The sequence below is a fragment of the Carassius auratus genome, chromosome 38 (genome assembly GCF_003368295.1).
Source record: "Carassius auratus strain Wakin chromosome 38, ASM336829v1, whole genome shotgun sequence".
Lineage (NCBI taxonomy): Eukaryota > Metazoa > Chordata > Actinopteri > Cypriniformes > Cyprinidae > Carassius > Carassius auratus.
Window position 1 is genome coordinate 7,362,492 of NC_039280.1, and position 20,547 is coordinate 7,383,038.

At 35.7% G+C, this 20,547-nt stretch overlaps 1 protein-coding gene across 2 annotated transcripts; it reads right to left on the bottom strand.

Moving 5' to 3' along the window:
* Positions 1 to 4,921: 4,921 nt before the first annotated feature.
* LOC113056853 (hsp70-Hsp90 organizing protein-like) lies at positions 4,922 to 20,389 on the bottom strand. Of its 2 annotated transcripts, none has more exons than XM_026223757.1 (16): positions 20,032 to 20,389; positions 16,831 to 16,946; positions 15,620 to 15,700; positions 15,378 to 15,434; positions 11,769 to 11,960; positions 11,532 to 11,657; positions 10,426 to 10,474; positions 9,822 to 9,912; positions 9,571 to 9,712; positions 9,359 to 9,463; positions 8,763 to 8,841; positions 7,791 to 7,824; positions 7,593 to 7,667; positions 7,410 to 7,512; positions 7,228 to 7,331; positions 4,922 to 7,121 (listed from the first exon to the last, which is right to left on the bottom strand). In XM_026223757.1, exons 1-16 carry the CDS (start codon positions 20,084 to 20,086, stop codon positions 6,995 to 6,997), a joined length of 1,536 nt encoding a protein of 511 aa, XP_026079542.1. In that variant the 5' UTR covers positions 20,087 to 20,389; the 3' UTR covers positions 4,922 to 6,994. The 2 variants fall into 2 exon arrangements, with proteins under 2 accessions (XP_026079542.1, XP_026079543.1); XM_026223758.1 differs by having other exon boundaries at positions 16,873 to 16,946; positions 20,032 to 20,387.
* Between the last annotated feature and the right edge of the window lie 158 nt (positions 20,390 to 20,547).

Below are 20,547 nucleotides of genomic sequence, written 5' to 3' on the forward strand. Positions count from 1 at the left end.
GATCTCTCCATCTCTATTTCAAAGCATTTCACATCAATGCAGATGCAGCAGAACTGACTTTTTTTTTGCTAGTTGTTTGATTTCTAGTATATTTTCACAAAATTGTGACTTTTTTTTACAATAATTTTTTTTTTATACATTTTTGATGTAGTGTGATATTACTGTATAGATGGACGGATGGATAAGAATTAACATAGGCATGATAGATGGATAGATAGATAGCTTAAAACACATACTTAAAACTCTCACACACAACAAAGTGTGTTTGTGGTTTATGCTAGTGGAGACTCATCTGAAGTTCAGTCTAGTATACTCACATATAAAACAGACAAATGTCAATACATACAATATACTTTTAACAAAGGTTAAGTAACATATCGTAAACACGAAGTTGCTATTTCTCTAATTTTGATCTGTTCACACACACTAAAACGTCTTATGGCCAACTTTGTAACACAAAGCCACAGGAAGATCTCAAAGTCCTGAATAACTCAATATGTCAAATTCCAAGTGACTAAAAGAAGCTGCATAACCACATAGATGTTTCTCCAGTGAGGAGACCACAAACCTCACTCCAAAAAAAGCAAGACATCCTTCTCTTTAAACCACAGTAAGGATTGTCTTAAATATCTCAAGACTCATTTTCACCTCCATCCATAGTGCTTCACTCTATAGATAAAACAAACAGCTACTTGTTATTATTTGTACATATTTTAAATGATTGCACGTCTGTGAGTTTGAGACCAGATTAGCACGTTCTGTTGATATTCAGTGCATTTCAGTTTTAGCAAACCTCAAAAGGACTGTTTTAGATTCATAGGAATATTTCTAGCAAATCACAACCATAAATGTGTGCAAGGTGGGCTGTACCTCAGCAACAATTACCGTAACTTCCATGTACAGATTTAGAAACAAACAAGAGAAAAATGCGAAGGGGAAAAAATGCCCTACCGTTTTATGAAAATATTTAACAGTTTCCTCAGTTACCTAACCTGTGTTCATATATTCACTGTCAATTGAAAACTAGCAATTAAGTTGTTTTTGTGCCAAAGTTGGTGTGACTGTGTACTTGAATGCAGGACCCTCCCACTGGGTAAACCAAGACAGGAAGGGGGATCCTGTTAGAGCAGCTAATCTAAGAGAAATATTGCAAAATGACTGAAAGGGAGAGGAAAAAGTGCCAAAAATATACATAAGTGCCTCAACAAGACTATTACTTCCTATATACATATGCATTATATCTGACTCATGTGTGGCATACGTGACATACACTACCAGCCAAAACTAAATTGCACACACCTACTCATTCCTCATTGCTACGGTTTTTCCACATTTTATAATAATGGGAAAGTCATCAAAGCTATGAGATAACACTAACTTATTTATTTAAATGGCAAAAAACACTATATTTGAATTTTTTCAAAGTCGACTCCCTTTATCTAGAGCTTAACCAACTTTTTTTCAACAAAATTTATGAGATCACAGTGACAGATTCTGAGTTATAAAGGGGTACCTACAATTTATTCACATTTTAAAATAGAGTTGCAGTTAGGAGAGAAAAGTTGCAATTGTGAAGTATAAAAACAGATGCTAGGAAATATAGTCAGAAAATAGAGATATAAAAAGTTGCAGCTACACGGAATAAAGTCACAGCCATGAGATACTGTATAAAGTTGCTGTGAGACAAACTAAATAATGAAATAAAATAATAAAAACTAAATATTTTGTAAAGAAATTAACATAGGCAAAAAAAAATTTAATTTGTTTGTTTTATTTGTTTAGAAATTAATGCTTTTATTCAGCAAGGATGCATTAAACTGACCAAACGTGACAAAAGATTTATGTAAAAAATGTTGATCTTTTGATATTTTTTTTTCAGCAAAGAATTAATCATAGTTTCTAAAGCAGCACATTAGAATGACTTCTGAATGATATGACACTCAACACTGGAGTAATGACTGCTCACAAAAATAAATGGCACTTTAAAATATGCTAAAAGAAGAAAAAGTTTCACGACATGGTTGCTTTTACTGCATTTTTAAATAAACATTAAAACATTAAAAATTGTTTATATTTGTCTTCTAAGTAATTTCGAGCATTTAAACACAAACCTTTCAGTCAAAATGTTTCTAAGGACACTGGAAAGAAATTTAGACAAGAGCAAAGTCAAAGTCCAGACTTGACAGTTTGACTGATACAATGCTAATTCACCTACAGTGAAGTCTATCAAGTCTATCAAGCATCATTAGTGAAGAAGATCCTAAGCAAGTTCCTCAGCAAGAACATGCAATGTCTTAATGGAAATAGATGGCAAGTCCTCACTGTGTATGTGTGTGTGAAGGGAAGGCACAGGCTCTTAAGAGACGCTGCTGTGGTGGGGCTCTGCCTCAAGCTCTGTAATTACCCACCGAGACCCGGCTCTGCCCTGAGCCACAATTTGCGGTGCCATGAAATAAATACATGCTCTTCAACAATAAACAACTGCCTTTTCAAATTATAGCACCTCCTCTGGTTTACCCCCACCGTCACCTCCTGTTTTCGCTCTCTTCGTATGAGTCGCGAGTTTCATAACGCAGGCCATCATAGAACAGCTTCGCACGTCCATGAAGGGCACCACAGTCTGAGAAAATACTGCCATGGTTTTCAAAAAATGCAGCATTAATCACTTGAGTTTTTTTTTTTTTTTTTTATGCACTGCCACACATCAGAGCAAAGCGGTGAATTACAATGTTGCCATTTCACTTGCATCGGCCTTGCATAAGTTTAACAAGAAAACGTTGTGGCAGGACTTTATTTTACATTCAATGCATTTATTTATTTGAAATATATTTAACAGCAAAAGCATAGTTTAGGAATAAAAAAAAAAAAAAGAGTGTTATAATTGCTGAAAATGTACTCCACCATCCAAGACATATAGGAGTTTGTTTCTTCATGGGAACAGATTTGGAGAAATGTAGCATTACATCACCTAATCACCAATGGATCCTCTGCAGTGAATGGGTGCCGTCAGAATAACAGTCCAAACAGTTGATCCACACAACTCCAGGCCATAAATTAACTTCTTGTGAAGCAAAAAAGCTCTGCTTTTGTAATAAACAAAGCAATCATTAAGGCATTTGACCCTTAAAGTGTTAATTCCTCCATGTCCATCTCACAGAGAAATCTACATACATATTTATGGACAGAGCACAAAGTAAAAACATCATTAAAAGTGCATTTGTTTCTTGCAAACACACAGCTTTTTGCTTCTCTAGATGTTAATTAATGGGCTGAAGTTGTGTGGATTACGTTTGGATCATGGTGATGTTTTTATCTGCTGTTTGGACTCTCATTCTGACGGCACCCATTCACTTCTAGAGGATCCATTATTGAGCAAGTGATGTAATGCTACAGGTCTCCACATCGGTTACAGTGATAAAACAAAACTCATCTATTTTTTGCATAGCCTGAGGGTGGGAACATTTAAGCAAATTATCATTTTTGGGTGAACTATTCCTTTAAATACTTTATAAATAAAGTCCAGTAAAATGTCAAATGCCAATTCAATGTAAGAAGCACACTTTTACTGGAAAGGTCTTAAATCTCAAAGGCCTCTTCCCAACAGCTGTGTTATCAATAGACTTTTCCTAAACAATACATCCAGGCCACAAACCACTGAGGCCACAATAGCAGGCTGGTGGTCAGATGTGCTGTAGGTCGCAGAAGTCATTTTCCCCTGATATAGCGGAGGCATGCTTTTAAATACAGCAGACTTTCATACTCTTTGTGCCATGTGCTCTTCATATGGGACGCCTGTGATTGCACGAACCACAGGTCACTTTCAAGTGCTGCTGATGAAAGAGGAGGATTATTTTGGATGTCTATAGACTGATGCTCTCAAGACATACAAGATATCTGTATGAATTATAGAAACGGTAATATTCAGTAATATATTAAATCTGTTTTATGCTGTTAACAAGTTTATTTATAAATGTATATTTACAGTTTACTGTGTAAGAACTCCCTCTAGTGTCAGTTGGTATATACACTTGAATTATAGGAAAATGGAAACAGAATCTACCTGCATATATATTATGGCATACATAATAATGTAAAAATGGTATCAAGAGTATCGGTAACATTTTTCAAAAAAGTCTCACTCGTTAAAAAAAAAAAATCACCTAATGCATCAGCCAACACAAAGTAAGAATTAATAATATATACTACAATTCAACATTTCTGGGTCAGTAAGATTTTTATGATGTTTTTGTAATAAGTACTCATCAAGGCTGCATTTATTTGATAAAAAAATAAAGAAAATAAAGAAAGAAAATACTACTACTGATAGTGTGAAACATTTGTACAACTTAAAATAATTGTTTTCTATTTGAATGTATTTTAAAAAGTAATTTATTCCTGTGATGGTAAAGCTGAATTTTCAGCATCATTACTACAGTCGTCAGTGTCGCATGAATCTCCGATTATTTTTATATGCTGATTTGCTGCACAAGAAATTTCTTATCATTAATGTTGAAAACAGTTGTGCTTAATATTGTTTGGGAAACCTTGATACAGGATTCTTTTACAGGATTAAAAACAGCATTTAAATAGAAATCTTTGTCACTTTGGATCAACTTCATGCAAACTTGCTTAATAAAAGTCTTAACTTAAAAATAAATTAAATTCTTACGGACGGTTTTGAATGGTAGTGTATTATTTTAAGGAATTTATTTTGGCATCTGAATGTCAAAGGTCCAATGCTAAATAACTGCGTTGTTTAGAGAGCTAGACAATAAGCTAGTATTCCACTATAAACTATGCCTTATACTGATTAGCAAAAAAAAAAAACTGACAAAAGCGGGAAAGGCCACAAAAGAAAAATAAAACGCATACAGAGAGAGTGGAAAAAAAATAACCGAAAAAAAAAGAGACAAAATATTCATTTTGAGTGATAAATATCCTTTAATGCATGACTGAACTCTATTAAGGGCTCTTTAAGCAGCACAACAGTGAGAAATTGTTGCCATTTTCATATTACTTCAAAAAAATAAAATAAAAAATTAAGAAATTAAGTCTTCAAAATAATTTATTGCCAAAAAAAAAGTAAAATGAGAACCACAGGTGTATGCCTCAGTCCCAAACCAACAAAACTGACATTTCTCTGAACATACATTAATTTTCTGTATTATTTCGTTCGCAGCCTAATGTAAAAGTCACTTCCCTGTTGTTCACGGGGGACCTCAGCTTAAATATGAATGCTAAAATAACTCATCTGGTAGAAAAGCAAATTTTTAAAGGCACTCTGGACTGTCACAGAGTCAAAAGAAGCACAACTGAACTAAAAGCACTAGTGTGACTACAGCCTGCATAAAAACCCATGCACTCATATCTAAAAACTGAGGAAAAGTATTTAACTTACACGTCGTAAATAGTGTATCGTACAAAAATAGCAATGTGTTGGTCTGTGGTAAACTAGGTAAACATTAGTGTTTCTTTGGTTAAGTGTGTCAGAAAAGTACGAGGTTATGAGGGTGTTCAAATGCATTGAAACAAGAATATTGCTTAATGAAATCATTATCATACTAATAATAACTTCAGAAATGTGCATGATGTTTTACAAGTTGGTGGAAGACATTTGATCTCAAATAGCCAACTTCCTTCTCATCCCCTAAACACACAGAAAGAAGGTTAAAAAAAAAAAAAAAAAGAGGAAATGATGAAAACCACCTGATCAACTTCGCGCTGATGGTATGAAAAGTGCCAAAGCAAGAGTTTCCTGTGTCTCAGAACTCTTGCATAAGAAAACCACAAAATTTTCTGCATTTCATGGAGCAGCATTACATGATCTATAACCAAAACCTTCTTTTGCGATCTCATTACGTGAAATCATTTTTCCATGTCCATATTTATAGATAAATGTAAATAATATCTAAATGGCAATGGGATGCCAATTGGAAAATACCATGAAAAAAATACCACCAATGACCACAGATCATCGATACCTTTTAGCAACATGATTCTGACCAAACATCTAGTCGTCTTGAGGGAAGAAGACCACGTTTTTCACTTGAGGAACAACCCATAGATCATCTGATTTGATAAAGTGCAAGACTGCAAGAAAAAAGCAGAATTGAAAATCATTTATCAAGAGTAGGGGTGCATGATAAATATCGGGCGATAACTAATGCGCATCTCATCAGTAGTTTTTGCGCAGCTTGTCAGTTAACAACGGCTCTGTTTAGTAACAGCTGCTCTGTGAAATCACTGAGAATCGCTGATTAGAGAACCGGCTTTACTGACGAGATGCGCATTAATTATTGGCCGATATTTATCATGCACCCCTAATCAAGAGACGTAATTTCTTCAAGATTCAAATAATTGCTCTAACCCTTTGCATACTGACATGCCCTCAAATCTCTTCAATTCGGGGCCTTTTGAGAGAATTAGCGGGAAAAGTCCCACTTAAGAATATGGATAAATAAAGAGCTGGAGTGTGTCTGAGGTGGGTGGAAACGAATCAAAACACACAAGTAAAAACTAATAAGCTAATTTTCCCTGAAAGCCTTTTCTCTCTCCACGCAAAATCCACATATGGCATAGTATTATTCTTTGGTACGATTCTCCCATCCTCAAATACAGAATCAAAATCATTCTCTCGGAATGAACTCAAATGTCAGCTCAGATCTACTGCTCTTCTTTGGGTTGGTGGAGTTGGCACGGGAAGAGAGAAGGGAGCATACAATATGAGAGGCTGTGTAAACCTCAGCAGACGGCGAAATGGTGCACCACCCAAACCTCACCTCAAAAGAGACACTTTTCCCAGAGTCCCGTCTGCTTTGAAACCCTGTGAGGTTTGGAGTCTGACAGTGAAGCACTCAAGAGAGCCATCGTAAGACTCTGATCCACAATACTGGTCCTGACCTACAGATAATCAAAGTGAAGATTACAGTCCCTAAAGTCATGCAGTCGTCTCCCAGAGTTCTTAGGGGAGAGGAAAAGAGAGGCAAGAGTTGACTCAAGGTTGCCAGTCTTTGCCTCGATGATCGGGAATGTGCTTATAGCGACATCGATCTCCAAAATGACATCCGGTGGTCCTCCAGAAGTAACACTCATCTCCGTTGACAGGACCTCTGCGTCTTGGCCTAGAAGAATGATGAATTAGTTATGACATTTGCAGTGATTGCTGTTCAAAAACATAAAAAGTAAGCACCATTACTTTTCTTATTAACACCACAGAGTCTGAATTACCCAGTAGTCCCTGCAGGTTGTTGAATAGCAGGTGTCGGCAAGACTCTCTGAATCCGTCGATCTGGATATCGAACCACTAGTCGGGTATTCTCAATAAAATGTCCCTGAGAAGAGCATTTAAAAGGGTTTTACATACGAATATAAAAACATGCATATTGGATGATCATCAGGGTTTCACTCACATTGAGTTTCTCCATCGCACGGGAGGCCATGTTGGCATTATTGAAGTTAACAAACGCACAGAAGCGTTCGTGCAGAACCCGAATGCTGTCAATTTCTCCATAACTGGTAAGTATCATCAAAAATGGAAGCTTTTAGAAAATGATTCAATTATTGTAAAAAGCCAATGTGGCATGAGATCTCACATTTTGAACAGGTCCCACAAATGTTTCTCTGTCAGTTCTGTGGTCACGTTGCCCACCCACAGGGAATTGCAAGGACTTGTGAAGGAGAGCATGAAAATGACAGAAAGGGAAATATAGATACAGAATTAAAGGGAGAGAACGTTTCAAAAATAAACGAAAGCACAGATTTAGACTGAAATCCGTTATATGATGGCTTACCCTGGTTGGAGGAGAGCACAGTCCTGATTTGAAGCTGTAAAACAAATATTTTTATTACACAAATTAGCCATGAGAAATTCATTGATTGTGGCAAATTATCAATAGGGTGTCATTATGTAAAATGAAGAAAGTTTAAGTTGTTTTTTTTTGTTTTTGTGGCAGTGCGTTATTAAAGAATTTAACAAAACAGTTGTTTTTACAATTTTAGTTGTTCTCAGGATGCACAAAATGAAACTTATTTTGCACTGATGCCAGACTTATTCATTTGTTATATTCATCGGGTTTAAAAGAAAAGGAGAAAATTAAAGTAGACTCATATATTATGACATGTAATCAAGATAATAATAATGACTGGTGTTTCTTGAACACCAAATCAGCATATTAGAATAATTTCTGAAAGATCACGTGAGACTGAAAGCTGGAGTAATGATGCTGAAAATTCAGATTTGCATCACAGGAATCGGTAACATTTTAAAATATTCACTCACCAGCCACTTTATTATGTACAACTGTTCAATTGCAACAGAGCGACAGAATGGGAAAGAAAAGCGATTTAAGTGACTTTCAACGTGGAATGGTTGTTGGTGCCAGACAGACTTGGTCTGAGTATTTCAAAAATTGCTGATCTACTGGGATTTTCGTGCACAACCTTCTCTAGGGTGTACAGAGAATGGTCCGAAAAAGAGAAAATATCCAGTGAGTGGCAGCGGTGTAGACGAAAATGCCTTGTTGATGGCAGAGGTCAGACAAGAATGGGCAGACTGGTTAGAAATGTACTAGAAAGGTGTACCTAATAAAGTGGCCAGTGAGTGTATGTTAAAACAGAAAGCAGTTCTTCAAAATAATATTTCTGTGTTTACTGTTTTGCGTGTTACAAAATAACTTGAGTACTGATTCTGGCCAAAATCAGTGTAGCAATAGCACCATCGTGTGGCTCAATAAAAATAGTTGGCAAAATGAAAGAGCTCTTACCCTTGGCTGCAACAACAGCCTGCACCGTGTTGTATTTTTCCAGCAATTGAATACTCTGTTCCTCATCATAGCCAAGATCCTAACAAAGAGAACACCTTTATTTATATTTCTGTGTATACTTTTCAATGGACTACAATACATTCGCTTCCAAAGAAGTATTTTTTAAAGCTGGCCCCATTCTAAACTGAAACACTTCACTCAAACTTCATCCTATTGTTATTCAAAACTTGTTTGACTTTCTTCTGTGGAACAAAAAAAGGAGATGCTTAGCATGGCTGAGCTGCTTTTATTACAACCAAAGTTATGTAGCTCCAAAAATATGGGTGAGTCATATGGACTCAGCTGTTGAAATGTCATTTTTTCCATTGTTCTTCTACTGAGAAGAAAAACTAGGAAGATTCGGAACAACAAAAGTGAATGATTTAGGAATAGTTATCTTGGGGTTTTTTGCTTTATAGAGGCTTTGTAAAAAGAAACTTTGGAAATGTGAACATACAAATTTTATCAGTATGTTCTTTGTTCTCTGGTACTAGAACCCACACCCTTTGTTCTTTGTGCTCTACTTATTGAACTACAATGAGAAGTCCTGTCCTTACCAAAATTTGTTGCACTTTGCAGTACAAGAGGTCATTGACCGCTTCTTCGCAGTCTTGGTCCAGTTTTAGCACCTGTTCCATAGCTTTCTCAGCTTCGCTATAACTCTATTACAAACAAACCCGCATACAAATTCATTGATACACAGCTAAATAGAGATTCGCTCCATATACAGGAAAGAAAAAAAAAAAACCTATACGCCAACAGGTCATACCTTAAGCCCCATAAGTGCACTTCCTCTGCGGTAATAGCCTTTGGGCCAATCAGGAGCCATTTGGATGGACTTCTCAGCATCTGCGAGGGCCAGAGGATACTGCTCCAGACAACAGTAGCAGTACGAGCGATTTCCAAAAAACCTGTTAACCAAAAATCAAAGCTAGTAAAAAAAAAAGAAAAAAAAAAACAACAACAACAGCCAAACAAACAGTATATCTAGATATGATTTCATGCATATCAATGCATCACCTGTAGTCTTTCGGATCACATCTGATGGCCTCTGTAAACAGACTAACAGCTTGTGTGTACTGACCCTCCTGAACAAATCGAATCCCTTTTTCTGGAGTGAAGAGAAAGAAAGACTCATATGGAAGAGATGGATTTGGAGGAATGTATGAGTAAAGAACAAAAGCAAAAATGTTTGACAGTGATACTCTTGCTTAGTAACTGTAAAAACTTGTGATCTACTGTGAAGCATTTGAAAAATTATGTAACTGATTGACCTTCATGTCTTTCCAAACCTATTTCTTTCTGAAGAACATTCTGGAATATTTTTTTTTTTTAATAAATGAAAGTGAATGTGTACCAGGGCTGTCGAGTTCCACAGTGACAAAAAAAAATCATCATCATAAAAGTTATTAATTAGTCTTCTGAAGACATTGAGATTTAATTTGTATTCCAAAAAGCATTCCGATTTGTTTTCCCCTCCAGCTTTACCTTTTATGCTCCACTGAAGATAGAAATAGAAGGTTGGAACAATATAACAGTATAATGACAATTTTAAGGTTAAACTAAAAAAAAAAAAAAAAAAAAAAAAAAAAACCAAGAACAAAGAAAAGAGATTATTACACACCTACTAGTAAGGCACTTCTCTTAGTCTTAGCATCTGGTAAACCTATGACCTGTTTAAAAAAATAAAAAGTTATATTACAGCGATACCACAGGTTATTTTCAACAGTCAAATGCAAAACAAATTTAAAGCTGCATGAAAAACAACATTCAAAATATGTAACTACTATTCTGAAAGATGATTGAATAGTTCAGGAAGGATGTGATATGATTCTCCGAAAGTACTGTCTGCATCTCAGTTCTATTACTATTCATCTCAAATTATAATTGTGTATCCTTTTCATTGAAATGTATTACTTTTTCTTTTAAATAAATATTTTTAAATCTGGAAAGTGCCTACTATTTTTAATTTCTTTAATCTATTCACTGTATGCAGCATTATAAATTAGCACATCCCAGATCAGTACACTACAACAATAGTACACTGGTTTTGAAAGAGGTTTCTTAAGTTCACCAACGCTGAATTTATTTGATCAAAGATACTGTGAAAATATTAATATTGTTAAACATTATTCCAAGTTAAAACAATTGCTTTCTATTTTAATCTATTGTAAAACTGAATTTATTAATGTGATGCAAAGCTAGCCATAGTGTCACATGAGCCTTCAGAAATCATTCTAATATGATGATTTGCTGCTCAAAAAACATTTAGTATAATTAACAATGTTGAAAACAATTGTGCTGCTTAATATTTGTGTGGAAGTAATAATTTTAGGAAATAGAAAACTTTTTTAATTTTAGATTATAAATGTATTTACTGTCAGTTTTGATGCATCAGTATAATGCATCCAATATGATATGAATAAAAAAAAAGCCTGTATTTATACTAATTATACTAAAAATTCTAGCTACATTTTGGAATGGTAGTGTACACAAATCTGTCATGACAGTGGAAGTACTGCCAGCTGAAAAAAAAAAAAAATGTAATCCTGTCATATAAGCCCAGAGTGACAGCACCTATAGATTTATGAACTATGTTAATACTCAAGATTCCCAACGCCCAGGTTCTGCATTTACAGGCTCCACCTTTACAAAACAAGAGTACGGGCAGCCCACAGATGGCAACAACACACATGACACTACAGTAAATACACAATTACAAAAACTCACTTCTCCTGTCCTGCTCTCATTTTCCTTGTTCTCTTTCGACTTGTGTGCTCCTTTACTTTTAGCTTTAGGTCGAATGTGACTGACAGCATTGGCAACAAAAGCACTGTTCACATCCCAGCCTGGGTCCTGAAAATTAAGAAATAGTGTCGAAGCAAGCAACTGAAACCATTTAACATTCAAATAGCAAACTCTGGATGTCCATCAGTGGGAACAGTATGGTTGGCTCAGTTTCCATACCTCCTCACTAGCACGAGCCGCCGGCTGTTGGTTGCTTTTGTTCCCTGACGCCAGTGGAGGTCCAAAAGGAGTTTTACTTTGAGGAGCAACTTGCTTCTCTTCCACTTTTGAAAGGCCGATACATTCCACCTCCTCTGACTCAGACTCCTCAGACTCATCAAGTTCAGAATCAGCTCCAGCATTTTCCTCCCCCTGAAAAAAAAATTATAAAAAAAATAAAATAAAAATCACATTTGAAATTAATTGAATTGCATTGATGGCTATTTTCATGGAAAGATCAATGTATTTTAAAATAAATAAACAGAACTGAACCAGAATCAGAATGAGATTCATTGGCAGGTATGTTTACGCATACTAGGAATTTGTTTTAGTGACAGAAGCTCCACAGTGCAACAGAATGACTGTGACAAGACAAGAGAATAATATAAAAAATATATACTAAATAGACAATGTACAAAATAGCAAAAACACAATTTTGTATGTACAGGTATTTTATGTAAATAAGAGTGTTAAAAAAAAAAAAAATGTGTGATGTGTTGTGTTCTCCATGATTTATGGTCAAGTGTTCATGAGATGGATTGCCTGAAAGAAGAAACTGTTCCTGTGTCTGTCCATTCTGGTGTTCAGTGCTCTGTAGCGTCGCCCAGATGGCAACAGTTCTAAGAGTGAGTGTGCCGGATGTGAGGGGACCAGAGTGATTTTGCCAGCCCTTTTGCTCACTCTGGATAAGTACAGTTCTTGGAGAGTGGGGAGGGTTGTAACAGTGATTCGCTCAGCAGTCCGGACTACCCTCTGTAGTCTTCTGAGGTCAGATTATTTAGCAGAGCTGAACCAGACAGTTACTGAAGTGCAGAGGAAGAATTCAATGATGGCAGAGTAGAGCCATTTCAGCAGCTCCTGTGGCAAGTGGAACTTCCTCAGTTGGCGAAGGAAGTACAACCTCTACTTGATCTTTTTAAAAATGGACTCAATGTGAAAGTCACACTTCAGGTCCTGAGAGAGGATGTTGCACTGGAATCTGAATGACTCCACTGTTGTTACAGTGCTGTCCATGATGGTGAGTGGGGGGAGAGAAGGGGGTTTCTCCTGAAGTCCACAATCATCTTCACTGTTTTGAGCATATTGAGCTCCAGGTTGTTAAGACTGCACCAGACAGCCAGCTATTTCACCTCCTGACTGTAAGTAGACTCGTCACTGTCCTGAATGAGGCTGATAAGTGTTGTATCGTCTGCAAACATTAGAAGTTTGCAGAGGGGTCTTTAGATGTGCGGTCATTGGTCTACAGGGAGAAAAGCAGTGGGGAGAGGATACAACCCTGAGGAGCTCCAGCACTGATTGTACGGGTGCTGGATGAGAATGAGATTTACTAGTTGCTGCCTGTCTGTCAGGAAGCTGTTAATCCACTGACAGACTGAGGTGGCCACAAAGAGCAGAGTTAATTTGGACAGAAGGTGGTTTGGGATGATAGTGTTGAAAGCGGAGCTGAAATCCACAAACAGCATCCTCACGTGAGTCCCTGGTCCCTGGTCTGTCTTGATGCTGCTGGATGTAGTGCAGTCCCATGTTGACTGCATCATCCAGATACCAACAGACAAGCCATCATCAGCCTTTCAAATGACTTCATGGTCATATACGTTAGAGCCACAGATCTGTAATCATGTCCTGTAATTTTGGGAATTCTATGGGACAGGGATGATGGTGGAGCATTTGAAGGCCTTTGCGAGAAGTTAGGGGCCTGTGGCTTTTTTCTCTTGTTCTTTCTGAAGACCTGACACTAGAGGTGTAACAATTCACTTGTTTTCTTGATGCATCGATTTCAAACCCTGACAATTCATATGAATCGATCTTGAAACATGATTTTTGAATTGTGAATCGCCGATATCGAACAGTAATCGATTTAAAGCTGCGGTAGGTAACTTTTGACGCTCTAGCGGTTAATAAACAGAACTGCTTGCGTCTTGCGGAAGAACATCATAGCCAGAACTACTTCTCTCTGTTTATGTCTATGAAGAATCACAAAGGTACTGGGTTACTCCGCCGCGGTTCCCCCGAAGCAATCTAAAATGGTCTGAATATAAACACTTATTATAGGTGCACCTTAGTGATTCAGGACAAGCTAAAAACACGGTTTGGAAAATGGATTCATGGTGTACTAGCTTATTATATATATATTTTTCTACATTTTGAACACAAACAAAGTTACGGACCGCAGCTCTGATTGGTTGTTTCTTACCGGGAGCGATGGAGTTTCTGCAAATAAGCTGCGTATTTATTGCATGGACGGGGCAGAAATGTAAGTGTCTAAATCTTATGCACAGTTTTACTGAATGATAAATTTGTTTTCACAATGCTGAAAAACCGAATGTTTGAAGGGAACTGTTGAAATAACACAGCATTAACAATGACTTAGAAATAAGACAAGGTTTATCTGAGAATTAGATGCATGATAGTTAAGCAAACAGACATCGGGAGCGTTTTCTCTCAAAATCACCATTTGCTGAAGGAGACGAAAAGTAAAAGAGCTACTAGCATTTTATTTTGTGAAAATTAGATAAAGAAGTTTTCACACTGAAAGAGAAGTGATCTCGCTTTCATAGACATGCCAGGCTTTATCTGCAGCTAAACTGAATAAAAGCAGAATGAACTGATGAAACATTTAAAAAATATATTTAAAAAAAAACACACACACAATAAGTAAATACACATATTTTATGTTGCAGTGCTACTTGACATATAATTAATTACAGTACAGAAACTATAAAGTATATTTTCTATCTTATTTTGTGCAGAAAACTGAAATAATTGCTAATTAAATGTAGCCTAGTATATAAAACAATCATAGACAATTATCGATTAGAAATGATTGATTATTGTCCAGCAGTGTATTTGATCTCTTACAGCTAATTTAAAAGTAATAGAAAAGAAGATAATTCCTTATTCCTTCCTTAAATAAGAGGTTAAAATCAGATCAGACCCAGAAAGATTAATCTGTGATAAATAATTTGTTTTCATTTTTGTTCGATTTTTAGAGAATTTTTATTTTTGGTGTAACAAAATACTTTCTGTGTTCAGGTTTGAATGTAGTAATAATAATGCAAAAACCTACAATTCAAATCAACATTTAAAACAACAAAAAATATAAACCTTGACAAAAAGTAGTCTTTGAGAATGCCTTAATATACATTTAAATCCACAACCTAATAAAAGTAAACAATTATGAATAAAAACATCTAGGAAATTCAAAAGCCTCTCTATAGAATCCTATAATACAGGAATCTAGCGGTTGCACCATCTCCTTTTTTTGCTCTCACCAGGAGGTGCTATTCTGCCTTCAAAAATAGGATTTAAAGACCTATCCTCTTTTTAATATGAAATACTGCATTGATTAAAAAAAAAAAAAATTTATAATTATTTTTTTTATTTTTTTACTATTTTCATTCAGGAATCAGGAGGGATCAGGATCACCTAAGGGCTAAATATGATACACTGATCTGCCAGAACGTTTATAAAAAAAAAAAAAAAAAAAAAAAAAAAAAAAAAAACGGAAGTAACTACCTGCATCTTAGACCTCTTACAACAAGCATCCTCAACCTTCTAGTTTTATTTTACCTGTTCAGTACTTTCATCCTTTTTACCCCGCTCTAGTTTCTTCCGCTGACGTTGGCGCTAAAAAAAATAAAAAAGATATTAAAAACTTTTTGGCAGCGACACAATGCACATAATGAAGCTTATTTAGGCCTCTGTTAACAATAAGGAAAAAACAACGCTCAATAGATCTGTCCTGACAGTCAACTCTAGGTTAAAGTGGACTCATTCTTTTACTTAGTGTGTTAAAGTTAATTTCCTCTCACCTTCCTTTTGGCTTTGCGTCTCTCTGCTTTCCGTCTGGCCTTCTCATCCTCACTAAGACCTTCCTCACCATTTAAGACATCCTGTAAAAAACACAAACACAAATGTATTAGTGTATCAGGAACACACACACATATACATACATCTAAATACTATGTTTCAGAAGAGAAAAATTGTGCAATATATCAATATTCCTTTTTTTTTATTAGGCCTATGTCCTTCATTAAAGGTGTTTAAGAAGGCAAATCAAACCTTATTTAAGATAGATTTTAGTTACATGTGCTGCCTACAACAAGGTGGAAATGGTTACAAAACCACTGTGGAGGACTTTGGCCACCATAAATCCATATGCAGATTGATAATGTACAAATGAATGAAAGTGAATGAAAACAGTGTTGCTCAATCTATGAGTGGTTAACCAACTAAAATGCTAATCAAAACTTAAATTCAAGAGGACCGCAGGGAAAAGCTATGGGACAGAAGACAACTCAAACTCTTTAATGTTACAGTCAGTTAAGAATGCACACTACCATGGACCAATAAGACACAATATGAAAGTTCCAGCATGAATGAGAAACATTAACCAAACAAAATACAGAGTTCCTTGGAACAAAAAAGCCTCAGAGCAGCTGCGCAGTTTATGCTGGGAGTATCTCTGCTTGGAGCACATTGACCTGACCTTAAACCAACTGATATGTTGAGGCCTGACTAGAAGATAAAGTTCATGCACTAACAAAAACATCAAGGTCTCGAGGTTCAGCCAAGATACCTACAATGGCCCAAAAATGGTTGGACAACTAAAGCCATACTTAAACGTATCAGTGTCTTTGCGTTACATACAGATACTGTTTAACTGTGGCTTTTGATCAGTTGAATTTGCTCATCAAATAAAAGTAAAAAAAAAAAAAAAAAAAGTAAAAAATATAAACATCATACTGACCGTAAACGTTTAAAACGTTTACACTAAACAAAGATTTTAGTATTAAACGTATCTATAGTAGCCTTAAAAGTGTATAAATAAACTTTATACTATACACACAATACAAGGTGTAATAATATTGTGCTGAAATCGTTGCCATAATTCTTCAAATTTAATTACATTTCAGATTTCATTTCAGACTAAACTATTAGTCAAAATGTCTGCAAACAGTTTGTTCAAAAACAGCATGGAAACATGCAGGTCTTTTGACCTCTTATTACTGATTTAACTTACATCTCGGGCTAATTCAGGAAAAAGAGCCCACTGTTCTTGTACCTGTGAGAGTGTGTGGTCATTCTGCTCGGGGAGGGCACCAGTGTCCATCTCCTCTGGCCTCTCGTCACTGGAGCCTGTAGAAAGATGCAATAGAGAAAACAATGGATAAAGTCCAGTTCAAGCCAACAGAATCAGTCAAGCATTAGCCAACATCATATTTTCTGAGAGGCGAAACATTCATTAATGCAGAAATGAAACTTAACTCTAGATCACAAATCCTAACCACATTTACCATTTCCTATAGTTCACATGAAAAAAAAACATATATATATATATATAAAAAAAAAAAAAATATATATATATATATATATATATATATATATATATATATATATATATCCATACATTTGTGAACACTTCTCATTCACTTCAAAATTGGCAGACCATCATTTTAATCAAAGTGCTAAAAACCCAAGAAAACCTCACAATCAAGCACTAGTTTTACTTGTATAACTTACTATAACAATTGTAAGCTTGGCCGCTGATGTTTTGGCTTTTTAACATTTGTGTGGTCCAGCTGTGCAAAGATTATAATTTCACATCATCTTTGCTACAGAAAAACCAACCAAATCCAGGGCAAAAACACACTCACACATTAGTAAAACACGGGAAATTGGAAATGTTTCAATACAACTGTCAGCTAGCCTAAAGTTTCCTTGCATTGGTAAACTTAGACCTTGCGATCATTTCTCCAAGCAACACATAAAATACACGGCTCAAAGAATTCTGCATGAAAGCCATTTACACTGTGGCCTAAAAAAAAAAAAAAATACTCTCAAAAAATCGTCCAAAGACTGTGTTTTGGATTTTGCCATCAAATAATGTAATTAGATGGATTTCTTTTTTGGGATTCCTGAGAATTCAAGTTTTATTCCTGATTCAGCCCAGGGCTTTGTTACATTACAATAAGCAAGCATCTGCAAAATCTCCAAAATAGAAATTTTCGTATCACATAAATAGCACAGAATGACCAAGTCCCACTTTTTTTTTTGCATTCGTTAACCAAACACTAGCATTCCTGTTCCAGAAAGGGATGTGGATTTGAGACTTTTTTGAGAAGTTTTTTAACTGATTCTTTGTTACAGAGAAGCAAAGACACATTAGACACTCCTTATCCTCAATCACTCCCATCAGCCACAACAGCCTTAATATCCTGCATATAGAAGAGAGACACACACATCTTGCCTTTGGTTACAAATCACTGCCAAACTAACTCCAAAAATCTCAAACAAAAAGCAGGCAGTTGATGCATTGGCTAACACACTTCCCTTTAAGTGACTCATCCCACACTTCTCATCTCAAAACTGATTTACCTTGGTATGACGACACAAACCACTTGGCCCTCAGCTAGTCACGTCTTCCTTGGATTATGCAAACTGTTCCATGCAAATGATCCCGACTTATACTGTTTTCACTGTTGTGAGTCAGTATGCGGAATCCATTTGACTAAAACAGCAGCTCAGAATCATGATTCATACAACAAAAAATTAAATGCATGCAACAGCAAAAAAGACAAGTGAGGATTTTTAAAAGGTGTTACAATGTTAAACAAAGATGTTCATTTCAAAATGTGAACCAGGAATGATGGCGAAAGCTATATGGATTACGTGACAAAACACCTCTGAACATTTTACTATGAATGAAACAGACAGGCAAATTGCAGTCTACAAGCAACAACCATGAAAAGTTAAAAAAGAAAAAGAAAAAAGAAAACTATGTACACTTTAGCATTTTATGGTGATGGCTCTTGTTCTTATGCATATTCACACTTCTAACAACTTTAAGTACAGCCCAATATTAGACAGTACTTCAAATAGACCGCAACATTTCAACAAATACAGTAACAATACACTCAAACACACAATTAAAAATATAGCTAAAGGGATTTTACAGCCTGGTGTCATCATAGGAGAACCTTTTCAAGTTCCTCAAAGAATTTTCATTTTCTAACTCTTTAGAAAACCCTCCATGCAATTGTGCTTTGAGTAGAGCTCAATATTAGACAATGCAAACTAGCATTACTGTATGTAATGGAGACTGCAACAAATACAAAAAAATAATATAAAACAAGTTCCTCGAAGTCAAAGTTCCTCAAAGAATTTTCATTCCATAGCTCTTTAGAAAATCATTCATGCAATGGTGCTTTAAAGAGACAAGACAAGAAAACCCTAGTCTGAAGAATCCAGTTTAAACTGGTAGCTGTGTTTTGGAACATAAAGAGGTTTCTGTATGACTACTGGCTGGTCAGCTAGCTACATTTATCATAAACCATCTTGCCCAATTTAGGCTAGATGGTTTACCAGCTTATACTATTTAAATAGCAACAACCAACATGTAAAAAACACTTCAAGCTAGTATTTTCAAGATTTAAATATTTTCAAAGCACTTTTTTTATAAGATTTGTTGCTTAAAATGGTAAAGAAACACTGAAAACACTTTGTTTATAATTGTAAAAAGTCTTGTTTGCCTGTAGACGCGAGTCAACCTTTAACCCCTAAACTGTGCTTTTAATTTACAATCCTACAGAAATGACTACAAGTCAAACGAATGCAATGCGTCTGAATTGGTTTGTCTAAAAATGGCTACAAAACCACTATCATACAGAAAAGGATGTGTTAAAATCAGATTTAGCGTCTCTGTGATTCACAGGCCTGTTTTGCGTGTGATTTCTTAAGTATTTGAATTAGTTTTCAATAATAAACTAAAACGGCTTAAACAAAAAGCCTGTAATTAGTGTAAACATTAAGCCTACCTTTCTTTGTAAAACGTAATTAAAATAATTTAGAATCTATGAGACTTTACCGAAAAACTTGAGTTCATTTTTCTTCGTAATATTTTTATATTTAACATTAAAAGTAGATTTGACCGAAAAAAGGTTTGGAGACTATTACAATCTACAAATAAAAACTACATGGGTGACAACCGCAGTTACGTGTAGTAATTTTTTCATAAATTACTTTTGCGTAAATTGATTTATATCACATTATTTATTTTATATAAAACTGACTGGTGTAATACAACTTTATATCACTGTCACTAACGCGCTTTAAGGCGATAAAAGTGGATTGTATCTTGTCGTGTTTTACGGTTCTGATTCATGGAAAACTAACTTTATAACTCGGACAGACAGAAACAAAGTTTCCATGCAGAGGAACTCACCGCTAAGCCCCAGTAACCGGCAGAAATCCAAACTGAACTTCATCAGTCCGACCATTCAGCATTATTACCCTCAATACCGCTACAGGAACGTAAATACAGCACAATACACGTCAATTCGACAAATGAATCGTCATATTTAAACTTGTGGTGTTTCTCTTCCTGGGCGTCGAGCGAAGCGCCAGGCGTGTGTGTTGAACTGAACTCAAGCGCCTCCCAGAACCAGTGTCTTAAAGGGCCGCGGGGGCATAGTGTTCTGGAGCCACACTTGTTCACTATGGAAAAAAGCTATTCCACATTTTTTTTCTATTGTTTCAAAACACATTTTATGACAACCTCAGGCCATCTGAGATGTAGACGAGTTTGTTCATCTTGAACAGATTTGGAAAAATGTGGCATTACATCTCTTGCTCACCAGTGCAGTGAATGGGTGCCCTGAAAATGAAGGTTCAAACAGCTGAAAAAAATTATCATAAGTAATCCACAAGACTCCAGTCCATCAATAGATGTTGTGAAGCA

What these genes read in the sequence shown, in the direction of transcription:
- LOC113056853 (XM_026223757.1), bottom strand. Translation starts at nt 20,086, where the DNA reads ATGGTCGGACTGATGAAGTTCAGTTTGGATTTCTGCCGGTTACTGGGG. An exon ending in CGGCTCGTGCTAGTGAGGAG is followed by an intron (nt 11,658 to 11,768) that starts GTATGGAAACTG and finishes CTTAATTTTCAG; the next exon opens with GACCCAGGCTGGGATGTGAA. An exon ending in TTGTGGGACCTGTTCAAAAT is followed by an intron (nt 7,513 to 7,592) that starts GTGAGATCTCAT and finishes GATACTTACCAG; the next exon opens with TTATGGAGAAATTGACAGCA.